Source organism: Cebus imitator, unplaced genomic scaffold (assembly GCF_001604975.1).
Source record: "Cebus imitator isolate Cc_AM_T3 unplaced genomic scaffold, Cebus_imitator-1.0 Scaffold204, whole genome shotgun sequence".
In the NCBI taxonomy this organism is placed as follows: Eukaryota; Metazoa; Chordata; class Mammalia; order Primates; family Cebidae; genus Cebus; species Cebus imitator.
Genome location: NW_016107519.1, coordinates 1,878,808 through 1,891,403, shown reverse-complemented (window position 1 = coordinate 1,891,403; position 12,596 = coordinate 1,878,808). Strand labels below are relative to the sequence as shown.

Genomic DNA, 12,596 nt, shown 5'->3' with positions numbered 1-12,596 from the left:
TTTGATTTCATAGTTTTTGGTCCTTGGAATAGCTTCTGATTCACCGAGTTGTTTTGGCATTATGCTTTCTGTAAATTTTGAGAAATAGTACAAGAGTTGCCAAAAACCTACTGATGTATTTATTACAGGGCTATCATTTATGAGATTAATAAATCATCATTATCACTACTCCATAGGGAGATATTATTATTCCCATCTTATAAGTATGGAAAAAGCAACTTAGAGAAATTACTCAAGGTCACACATTTGATAACTGGTGGTGCAAGTACTTGAATCTGTGGCTCTTTCATGCCAAAATCAACAGAATTCTATGATACCATGTGGGGGGTAGTGGAGGTGTGGGTTGTTTGTATGTAGGTATGTATGTATGTATTTTATTTATTGAGACAGGGTCTCGCTCTGTCATGTAGGCTGGAGTGCAGTGGTGTGATAGTAGCTCAGTGCAGCCTTGAACTCCTGGGCTTAAGGTATCCTTTCTGTCTCAGCTTCCAAAATAGCTAGGACTCCAAGTGTACACCACCAGGCCCAATTAATTTTGTAAAAAAAAAAAAAATTTACACAGACAGAGTCTCATTATGTAGCCAAGGCTGGTCTCAAACTCCTGGCCTCAAGTGATCCTCCTGCCTCAGTGTCCCACAATGCTCAGATAACAGGCATGAGCCACTATGCCTGTCTCACGTGGACTGTTTAACTTACCTGCCACACGCATCTTCAATATATATTTGTTCAATTTATTTTCTTTTAAATTTTTTTTTTTTTTATGTAAGATGGGGTTTCACCATGATGGTCAGGCTGGTCTTGAACTCCTGACCTCAGGTGATCCACCCACCTCGGGCTCCCAAAGTGCTACGATTACAGGCGTGAGCCACCGCGCCCGGCTTAAATTTTTTTTAAGACAGAATCTCACTCTGTTGCCCAGGCTAGAGTGCAATGGCACGATCTCAACTCACTGCCTCTGCCTCCTGGGTTCAAGCAATTCTCCTGCCTCAGCCTCCTGAGTACCTGGGATTATAGGCATGCACCACCACACCCAGCTAATTTTTGTATTATTAGTAGAGATGGGGTTTCACCATGTTGGTCAGGCTGGTCTTGAACTCCTGACCTCGTGATCCGCCCACCTTGGCCTCCCAAAGTGCTGGATTACAGGCTTTTTTTTGAGATGGAATCTTGCTCTGTCACCCAGGCTAGAGTGCAGTGGCGCCATCTCAGCTCACTGAAACCTCCATCTTTTGGGTTCAATTGTTTCTCCTGCCTCAGCCTCCAGAGTAGCTGGGACTACAGGTGCGTGCCACCATGCCCGGCTAATTTTTTGTATTTTTTTGGTAGAGACGAGGTTTCACCGTGTTAGCCATGATGATCTTGATCTCCTGACCTCGTTGTCATCCCACCTCAGCTTCCCAAAGTGCTGGGATTACAGGTATGAGCCACTGTGCCTGGCCTCACTTGTTCAATTTAATAAAAGAAATGAAGACACTGAAGTTAATCATTCAGAGGTATGAGCATAATAACAACTGTTAATAGTTAATCTTGGTTGACTGACATGCTAGAAACTGGTCTAAGCAAACTTCATCTTATTTAATCCCTATACAATCTCATGAGATAGATATACTAAACATTCCCACTTTACAGATAAGAAACTGAGGCACAAGGTTAACTAACTTGACAAAGATACAGCTTGACAATAATACAGCTATTAAGTGGTGGAATACAGATTTGAACTCAGGCATTTTGGCTCCGAATTCTAAACCACTATGATACACTTCATCAAAATTTTAGAAACAAAAAAAGATTTCGTCAAATTTTATAGCCAGTATCTTTCTAAGGGAGAGAACATTGTGAACAAGAAAAATGAAATAACATGCCTTGAAGTCTCTTAGCTTTTATTGGCAGAGCTAAGTAGAAACCACCTATCCTAAGTCATGAAGATTTATCTTGTACTTTTTCATTTAAATAGGCCGAAGAACTTTCACCTAGCATTGTGCTAGTTTTCATTTTGCATTTTGAAAGAGAGAGCAAGGACTGTCTTTACACTGCACCCCTGATTAGCACTGCACCCAGCACACCACACAGTGAGAGCTGAACAAACATTTATCAAATAAGCGTCAGATAACGACAGAGCTAGAGCTAAAAACCATGGCCAAGCTTACAGTTGTCTTAGTTAATCATGCTGCCTTGTTTCTTCAATACTAAAACAAATGCTATAAAATGAAACTATTCAAACCTGAATTTTTCTTGACACGTGGACTATATCCATATTTCTGGAAATACTCCCTTATTTTCATAATATCCATTGAATTTTTTTCCATTAGTATTTTTGTTGCCTTCATGAAATCAATGCTTTCTTGACTTTCCAATCTTGCTTCATCAAGAAGAATATTAACATCATCCTTTTATGAATAAAGAAAGTACATTATAATTTCTGTAACTTCTGACTAAATCTATTTAGGATAAAAAAATTACTTGCCACAGAAAAATGATAATATTGTAGGATTGATACCTTTAGAGTCTGAACTTCTGAATGAAGGTCATACAAAATTCTCATTGGATAATCTTCAAAGTCTTCAATAGCAATATTGAAAAAAAAAGTCCAATAAATGTAAGGAAAAGGAGGAAGAAAAAGAATACTTAGTATACAATCATGTACATTATAATGACATCTCGGTCAATGGCAAATCACAATTATGATAGTGGTACCATAAGATAATACCATATTTTTTACTGTACTTTTTGTATGTTCAGATACTTACCATAAGCTTAGAGTAGTCAGTATAGTCGCATGCTATACAGGTTTGTAGCCTAGGAGCAATAGGCTATACCATATAGCCTAGGTATGTAGTAGGTCATATAATCTACATTTGTGTTACATATGCTCTGTGATGTTCGCACAATAACAAAATTGCCTAACATTGCTCAGAACACCTCCCAATTAAGTAACATGACTGTATAACATACATACTGAAAGCATACAAATCCTAGCTTAATGAACTTTATAAAATGATCATTACCTGCATAACCGGCCCTCAGCTAAAGAAATGGAGCCTTATTTGAACTCTAGAAGCCCTCTTAGAGTCTCTCCCTTCCCACTAAGGGTAACCCCTACCCTGATTTTTCTTTTCTTTTCTTTTTTTTTTTTTTTGAGATGGAGTTTCACTCTTGTTGCCCAAGCTGGTGTGCAATGGCGTAATCTCTGCTCATTGCAACCTCCGCCTACCGGGTTCGGGCGATTCTCCTGCCTCAGCCTCCCAAGTAGCTGGGACTACCCCACCACTAGGCCTGGCTAATTTTTGCATTTTTAGTAGAGACAGGGTTTCACCATATTGGCCAGGCTGGTCTTAAACTCCTGACCTCATGATCCGCCCACCTTGGCCTCCCAAAGTGCTGAGAGTAGAGGCGTGAGCTAGTGCAACCAGCCACCTTACCCTGATTTTTAACACCATGAAGTAGTTTTGCCACTTAGGAACTTGATTTAATGGACTCATGCTATAATATGTATTTTTTTTGTGATTGGCTTTTTTCACTCAGCTCTGTTTGTTACATTCTTCCAAGTTCATACATAATCTAATCCATCCATGTTCATTACTGTATAGTATTTCCACTGCATGATATCAAATTTATTTATCTATTCTATTGTTGAAACACTTCGGATTGTGCCTAGTTTGGAACTATTATGAATACTCTTGCTTTGAACTTTCTAGAACATGTCTTTGGTACCAATGTATTCATATTTCTGTATGTTAGAGACCTAGAAAAAGTGCTGGATTATATGTTACAGATATGTTCAACTCCAGTAAATACTGCCATTTTCCAACATGACTGTTACAGTTTGCACTCTAACCAGCAGTGCATAAGAAGTGCAATTGCTCCACATCTTTGCAAACACTTGGTAATTTTCTCTTTTTCATTTTAGCTATCCTGGTGGGTATGCAACTGTACTGTATCGGAATTTAATTTGCATTTCCTTGATGACTAATGAAACTGATATATTTTCACATTCCTAATGGCCATCTGAAGATAACTTTTTTTTTTTCTGAAATGGAGTCTCACTCTGTTGCCCAGGCTGGAGTGCAGTGGCATGATCTTGGCTCACTGCAACCTCTGCCTCCAGGGTTCAAGCGATTCTCCAATGTTAGCCTCCGAGTAGCTGAGATTACAGGCACCCCCTACTACACCCAGCTAATTTTTTTTTGTATTTTTAGTGGATACGAGGTTTCACCATGTTGGCCAGGCTGGTCTTCAACTTCTGACCTCAGGTGACCAACCTGCCTTGGCCTCCCAAAGTGCTTGTGATTACAGGTGTGAGCCACCGTGCCAGGACGAATCTTAATTTTAATGCAGTCCTACTTATCCATTTCTTTCCCTTATGACAAGCACTTTTTGGTTTCTATTTTTTAAATCTTTGCCAATGACAAGACACATCTCTCTCATGTTTTCTTCTAAAGCTTTATGGTTTTAACTTTTGCATTTAGAGCTATACCCATCTGGAATTTATTTCTGTATATGGCATGTGGTAAGAATCAAGATCCACTCTTATGTTCCGTATAGATATTCAATTGACCTGGCACAACTTACCGAAAGGCATCCTTTACCCACTGTATGTCATTTTTGTTATTAATCAGTTAGTGTTACATATGATGTAAAAGCAGTTTTGGTTTTTTTTGTTGTTTAATTTTTTTGACAGGGTCTTACTCTGCCACCCAGGCTAGAGTACAGTGGTGCAATCACGGCTCACTGCAGCCTTGACTTCCTGGACTCAAGCGATCCTACCATCTCAGACTCCCAAGTAGCTGGGGACTACAGGCATACAACCACCATACCCAGCTAATTTAAAAGTAGTGGAGTTATTTTTTGTTTCTTTTTGAAACAGAGTGTCACTCTGTCAGCCAGGATAGAATGCAGCGATCTCAGCTCACTGCAACCACAGCCTCTCAGGTTCAAGTGATTCTCCTGCCTCAGCACCCCCACCCCCAGTAGCTGGGATTACAGGTGTGCACCACCACACCCAGCTACTTTTTGAGATGAGATTTCGCCATGTTGGCCAGGCCGGTCTCAAACTTCTGGCCTTAAGGGATCTGCCCACCTCAGCCCAGAAAAGTGCTCGGATTACAGGCGTGAGCCACCACACCTGGCCTAAAGGTAGTTTTTTTAAAAGGGTTATATTTCTCTTTTCTAAAACACATCTCCTTTGAAGATCTCCTTCTCCTTCCACCTGTTAAATCTGACCAATTTTTATTAGGGAAATGCAAATCAAAACTACGATGAGATTCCACTTCATACCTACTAGAATAACTACATCAAAAAAGATAATAATAAACGTTGGTGAGGATGTGGAAAAACTGCAACCCTTATTCACTGTTAATGCAAATGTAAAACAGTGCAGACACTCTGGAAAACAATTTGGCAGGTCCTCATAAAGTTAAATCATATGACCAAGCAATTCCACCTCTAGTGCATGCCCAAGAGAATTAAAAGCACATTCACACAAAAACTTACACATATTTACAGCAGCATTATTCATAATAGCCAAAAAGTAGAAACAACTCAAAATGTCTATCAGCTAGTGAATAACAAAAACATAGTAGAACCATACAATAGAATATACTCAGCAATAAAATATTATAACGTGGAGGAACATTGAAACATTACACTAAATGAAATAAGTTAGTCACAAGACTACAAAGTCTACAATTCCACTTATATGACATGTCCAGAATAGGCAAATCTATAGAGCTAGAAAGTAGTTTCATGATTGCCTAAGGCTGGTGTGGTTGGTGGGGCTAAAGGGAGTGACTGTTAAGGGGGCACAGGGATTTCTTTTAGGCGTAATGAAATCTAAACTTTTTGTCATGATAATTGGACAACTCTGAGTATCTTAACAACCACTGAATTGTATCCTTTAAACGGTGAGTTTTATGGCATGTGAATTATATTTCAAAGATATTTAGAATTAAACCAATTTAATGATTCATCATTATGATCATAAAAGGCAAGATTGTGACCATTTTCTCTTATTACCACAATTCTAATTTTCTATAATGCATACGGGGCAGGAATTGAAGAATTATTCCAGCTTTTCCTTGTAAACACAGAAGAAAATGCAGAGATTATGCAGTCACTATGTCTATAGGAAAACAAATTAGCACAAGCTTTATGGAAAGCAACTGAGAGCATATATATCTCTCTCCAGGCTGGGCCCTGCACTTTGGGAGGCCGGGGGATCACTTGAGGTCAGGAGTTCAAGACCAGCCTGGCCAACACGGTGAGACCCCTATCTCTACTAAAAACACAAAAATTAGCTGGGCATGGTGGCATGTGCCTGTAATCCTAGCTACTTGGGAGCCTGAGGCAGGAGAATGACTTGAACCTGGGTGGTAGAGGTGCGGGAGCTGAGATCGCACCACTGTACTCCAGCCTGAGCGACACAGTGAAACTCAGTCTCAAAAAAAAACAAAAGAAAAAAGCATCCAAAAATATTAAAGCAATTTTGTGTCCATTATAGTACTATCACAAAATCAAAGAAAAACAAAAAAGCTCTAAAATAAGAATGGTAGAAAAGCTACTAAAATATTACTAGTGGTGTCTTCTGACCCATGGATGCAAAATAATTACTTCTATTTTTCCATAGCTCAAACTTCCTACAAGGCATATATGTTGATTTTACAGTCACAGAAATAGACATTTTCAAGTGGCTGGAGATCAATCGTTATATAATTAAAGTAAAAGTAGTCTGCAGAGTGTAATATTTTAAAGCACATTACAATTATGATATTTATGAAATAATTCCAAAATCTGAACTACTTTTTCCGCAATTTAAAACACCTCTAATAAAAAGGTGAATGGTGGCTGGGAGCGGTGGCTCACGCCTGTAATCCCAACAGTTTGGGCGGCCAAGGCGGGTGGATCACCTGAGGTCAGGAGTTGGAGACCATCCTGACCAACATGGAGAAACCCCGTCTAGACTAAAAATACAAAACATTAGCTGGGCGTGGTGGTGCATGTTTGTAATCCCAGCTATTTGGGAGGCTGAGGCAAGAGAATCGCTTGAACCCGGGAGGCGGAGGTTGCAGTGAGCCGAGATTGCACCATTGCACTCCAGCCTGGGCAACAAGAGCGAAACTCCACCTCAAAAAAAAAAAAGTGAATGGTGAATTTTGCTTTATTTATATACACGTATTTTTTTAACCCCCAGCACTGTTGGGTACTAGTGTTTATATCGGTAATACGGTTTAGTGGGAAAAACAGGCTTTACTGCAACTGTGAACCACTTGGGTGAGAAAAAAGTCACTATATGAGTAAAGTATCGTGTAAAGAACAACGTCAAATGGCTGGATTCTAAGGGAAATTGTTTAGGTTTACATGGCATTTTATTGACAAGCAGACATATTGTATGTGACGAAAGCATATCACATATAAACTAGTATATGTATTATGCACTCAATCCGTCAACTCAGGTTCCTATTCTTAAGTGCTGCTGTCTCTCTTCACAACATAATAGTGCTATTTTAATCTCAGGAGACCCTTGGGGTTGGACACCGGACGAAAACTAACAAGAGATCCTTGGAGTAAAGCATAAACAGGCCCGGGAGCTACGCTAACGCCAAACGCCTAGCGCTGAAACGCGCAGCACCCGCCACACGCCTCGGTGGCAGCCGTCCACGCCGTCAGTGGCAGCCGGTTTCCGTGGGGCACACCCTCCCCACTTGCCACGCCCCTCCGCCCGCGGCGCACCCCACGAACCGACCCCATGCCGTCCGCCTCACGCACCACTTTCCTCTCCGTCCAGCGCTCGCTGTAGCCGGGCCGTCTCGCAGTCTAGCGTGCTGGCCAGAGACCGCAGCTTCCCGCAGAAGTTCCGGATCGGGTCCATGATGAGCACAGCGGGGAAGGGCTCCAGACGTCCGTGGACGCCACCGCTCACCTCACAGCCTCCCGCCACCAGTTTGAATGTCTCGGCGCCGGACGCGTCCTCGATTCTGCGCAGGCGCAGTCCTCTCTCGCGAGAGCTGAAGTCTCGCCTAGGTGCCAGGAGACAGCGCGAGAAGCGTGCGCTTCCGCCACTGCCGGCGGCCGCGGAGAGGAGGATTCCTCAGGTACGCGGCAGGTGAGTACCTGAGCTTATTCGGTGCTCTGGGACGCTCCTTCGTCACCTGCCAGCCTTAGCTGGGCTCTCCGCTTCTCTTGAGGGGAGGCGGTGCGGGAACTCCGTAGGCGTGAGCTGGAGCGCGCGCCCGCTGCTCTGTGCTGTCCCGGCCGCGCAGTTCGCGTGGGTAAAGCCCGTCCCTCTCCTCCGCAGGTACCATGTTCCTGACTGCGCTTCTCTGCCACAGCCGCATTCCCGGCCGTCAGTGGATCGGGAAGCACCGGCGGCCGCGGTTCGTGTCGTCGCGCGCCAAGCAGAATATGATTCGCCGCCTGGAGATCGAAGCGGAGAACCACTACTGGCTGAGCATGCCCTACATGACCCGGGAGCAGGAGCACGGCCACGCCGCGGTGCGCAGGAAGGAGGCCTTCGAGGCCATCAAGGCGGCCGCCACTTCCAACTTCCCCCCACATAGATTCATTGTGGACCAGCTCGACCATCTCAATGTCACCAGGAAATGGTCCTAACTCAGCCGTCACCCTTGGATTTTATGGATCACGGGGCTGCCCCTCTTTACCTGTTCCTGGGACTGAAAAACTAGCTTCTGTGAATATGTGAGCCTTTGGACCAGTCTTAATTAAAACAAACAAACATGAGTAGTCTGCATATGGACTGTCTGGGGCTGTAAACCTCCCAGTACTTGGAAGTCTAATCGTTGTCCTGTCGTTTCTTTAGACTGATAGGACAATAGGGATTTCCTCAGTCCCAGATGGTGTTTTGAAGGAGAGCTGCAATAAAGCCACAGACTATGATTTGAGGTCTTTGCTTAAGTATGAGATACTTGAGGGGGGCTTTATCATGCAACATTAGTTTGCTTACCTTCTGTCAACAATTGCCCAAAAGTAAAAGGAAATAGGAGTTTTTTAGTTAAACATACTCCTAAAAACAACATTCTCTTCTGGGATTTTACTACTAAAAATGGACATATGAGTGAAGTAAAAGAGGCCAGGTGTGGTGGCTCATACGTGTAATCCCAGCACTTTGGGAGGCCAAGATGGGCGGATCACTTGAGGTCAGGAGTTCAAGACCAGACTGGTGAACATGGTAAAATCCCGTCTCTGCTAATACAAAAAAAAAAATTAGCTGGGCATGGTGGTGCAGGCTTGTAATTCCAGCTACTCCCATGGGGAGGCTGAGGTGGGAGGATCGCCTGAACCCACGAGGCAGAGGTTGCAGTGAGCTGAGATCATGCCACTGCACTCCAGCCTGAGAGACTCCATCTCAAAAAAGAAAAATTAGACGAGGTAAAAGATATTTATCAGAACCATTACAGGATGTATTCTGGGGTACATGTGCATATCATGCAGGATTGTTGCTTAGGTACATACATGGCAAGGTGATTTGCTCCCTCCATTACCCGACCCCCCCCAATCACCCACATCTGGCCTTTCTCCCCATGTTGTACCTCCCCTGCTGTCCCTCCCCTAGCCCCTACAGGATGTATTTTTTAGCTTTTTTGGCAGGGTGTTTTGGTGCCTGCATGTAGTCCCAGATATTCTTGAAGATTGCCAGAGTCCAGCTTGGGCAACATAGCTAGACCCTGCCTCTGAAATAATAATAATATATGGCTGGGTGAGGTGGCTCACGCCTGTAATCCCAGCACTTTGGGAGGCCAGGAGTTCAAGACCCGCCCAGCCAACATGGTAAAAACCCCTTCTCTACTAAAAAATACAAAATTAGCTGGGCGTGGTGGCAAGCGCCTGTAATCCTTGCTACTCAGGAGGGTGAGGCAGGAGAATCCCTTGAACCCAGGAGGTGGAGGCTGCAGTGAGCCAAGTTTGTGCCACTGCACTCGAGCCTGGTGACAGAGGGAGACTCTATCTCAAAAAGAAAATTTAATTTAGGTGTGGAAAAAAAACAGAACTGCCTCTGTGGGAACAACAATAAAGGAGAAACCAGGATTGACTGAGAAGAGACACAAAGAACTCTGTCAAAATTGTATGGCTGAGGCCCATACCGTGGCTCATGCTTATAATCCCATCACTGGGAGACTGAGGTGGATGGATCATCTGAGGTTAGGAGTTTGAGACCAGCCTGGCCAACATGGCAAAACCCCATCTCTACTAAAAATACAAAAATTAGCCAGGCATGGTGACACACGCCTGTAATCCCAGCTACTTGGGAGGCTGAGGCACGAGAATCACTTGAACCCAGGAGGCAGAGGTTGCAGTGAGCCAAGATCACACCACTGCACACCAGCCTGGGTGACAGACTGAGATCCTGTCTCAAAAAAAAAAAAAAAAAAAAAATTATAGCCAGGTACAGTGCCTCACACCTGTAATCCCAGCACTTTGGGAGGCTGAGGCTGGTGGATCACCTGAGGTCAGGAGTTCGAAACCAGCCTGGCTAACATGGCGAAACCCCATCTCTATTAAAAATACAAAAATTAACTGGGCGTGGTGGCCAACGCCTGTAATCCCAGCCCTTTGTCAGGGCAGTGAACAGATCACAAGGTCAGCAGCTGGAGACCAGCCTGGCCAATATGGTGAAACCCTATCTGTACTAAAAATACAAAAATTGGACGGGTGTGGTGGCATGTGCCTATAGTCGCAGTTACTCAGGAGGCTAAGGCAGAAGAATTGCTTGAACCCAGGAGGGGGAGGTTGCAGCAAATCAGGATTGCACTACTGCACTCCAGCCTGTGCAATGGGAGCAAGACTCCATCTCAAAAAAAGAAAAATTTATATATATATATATATATATATATATATATATATATATATATATATATATATATATATATATATATATATATATATATATATAATAAAAATAGTATTTTGAAAATAATTTAATATGCCATATAATTTGCCAGTTGAAGATGTTCACTTTCTGAATATAATAAAAATAGTCAAATACTTTGTGTTACTGAATAATACTATATATAGCAGTGTAATACAGTACTCTGTACAGTATCCATTTGGTAACACAGTATACAGCACTCTATATGGTTGGGACTATTTTATATTTGAGAAAACACTTAAGGAACTGTTCAGAGTTACAGCCAGTGATGAGACGGACTTACGATTGAATTGCTATATCATATAGAAATCTTGTGTGAGTACGGTCAGCAATAATATATTGTACATTTTAAAATAGCTAAAAGATGGCCTGGCACACTGGCTAACGCCTGCAATCCCAACACTTTGGGAAGCCCAGGCAGGCAGATCACTTGAAGCCCAGGAATTGGAGACCAGCTTGGGCAACATAGTGAAACCTCTGTACAAAAAGTAAAAAAAAATTAGCCAGGCCCGTGGTGTGCACCTGCAGTCCCAGCTGCTTGGGAGACTAAGGCAGAAGAATGGCTTGAGCTGGGGAGGTTGAGGCTGCAGTGAGCTCTGATTGTCACACGACACTGCAGTCTGAGCCACAGAGGTAGATCCTATCTCAAGAAGAAAAAAACAAATAGCGAAAATAATATAATTAGATTGTTTATAGCACAAACAAAGGATAAATGCTTGCAGTGATGGACAACCCCCCCCAAAAAAGAAATCTTGTTGAGTGTTATACATACATTTAGTAGAAGTTTGCAAAATGTATAGAAAAAGAAAAATAATTGAATCCCATTATTCACTGAGATATTTCCCATTAATGAGAATCTTCATTCATATTTTCTTTCTTATTTAGTCTCCTTATATACCTATGCTTTTTGAAAATATATTGAGGTATTGAGCCCAGAAGCTTGAGGCTGCAGTGAGCTATGATTATGCCACTACGTTCCAGACTGGGCAACAAAACAATACCTCAATTTTTTTTTTTTTTGCTGTGTATGGCCGCTCAGCCTGAAATCCCAGCACTTTGGGAGGCTGAGGTAGGAGGATTGCTTGATGCCAGAAGTTTGAGACCAGCTTGGGCAACGTAGTTAGACCCTATCTCTAAAATGAAATGAATCAAAAATATATTGAGATAAATGGAATTTAGAGCAAAAGGCTGTAACATTTAAATATCCTGATGACAAATGGCTTTCCAGAAAGGTAGTGCAAAACTTCAAGACTGATGTGTGAGAATGGCAGTCTCATTTGCCAGCATTAAATGCTTTCCCTCATTAACACAAATTACTATATTTTGTTGGATGATTAACTTTTTAAAAAATTTGTTTAATTTTTTTCTTTTCTCTTTTTTAACCATCAAGTAAATGAACCTTTTTTTTTTTTTGAGACAGGGTCTTCCTCTGTTGCCCAGGCTGGATTGCTGTGGTGCGATCTTGCCTCACTGCAGCCTCGACCTCCAAGCTCAATTGATTTTTGTATTTTTTTGTAGAGACAAGGTTTCACCATGTTGCCCAGGCTGGTCTCAAATACCTGGGCTCAAGCCATCCACCTGCTTTGGCAGATGGATGCTGGCATTACAGGCATGAGCCCGCATGCCCAGCTCTCATTCACATTTTAATATCTGCAATTTGTACAGGGTATGGGAAAGATTTTTTTTTTTTTTTTTTTTTTTTTTTTTTTTTTTTTTT

The 12,596-nt window shown here is 42.4% G+C and overlaps 2 protein-coding genes across 2 annotated transcripts in view; one reads left to right on the top strand and one right to left on the bottom strand.

Annotated features, from left to right (window-relative positions):
• SKA3 (spindle and kinetochore associated complex subunit 3) overlaps positions 1-8,093 on the bottom strand; it is a 24,269-nt gene extending 16,176 nt beyond the window's left edge. The window contains exons 1-3 of the mRNA XM_017548174.2: positions 7,762-8,093; positions 2,498-2,559; positions 2,222-2,387 (exon numbers count right to left, since the gene is read on the bottom strand). Of these exons, the coding sequence (XP_017403663.2) occupies positions 2,222-2,387; positions 2,498-2,559; positions 7,762-7,864 (331 nt within the window). The 5' untranslated portion in view covers positions 7,865-8,093. The remainder of the gene's footprint in view (positions 1-2,221; positions 2,388-2,497; positions 2,560-7,761) is intronic.
• MRPL57 (mitochondrial ribosomal protein L57) lies at positions 7,980-8,894 on the top strand. Its single transcript, XM_017548175.2, has 2 exons — positions 7,980-8,098; positions 8,291-8,894. Exon 2 carries the CDS (start codon positions 8,296-8,298, stop codon positions 8,602-8,604), a length of 309 nt encoding a protein of 102 aa, XP_017403664.1. The 5' UTR covers positions 7,980-8,098; positions 8,291-8,295; the 3' UTR covers positions 8,605-8,894.
• The last annotated feature ends 3,702 nt before the right edge of the window (positions 8,895-12,596 follow it).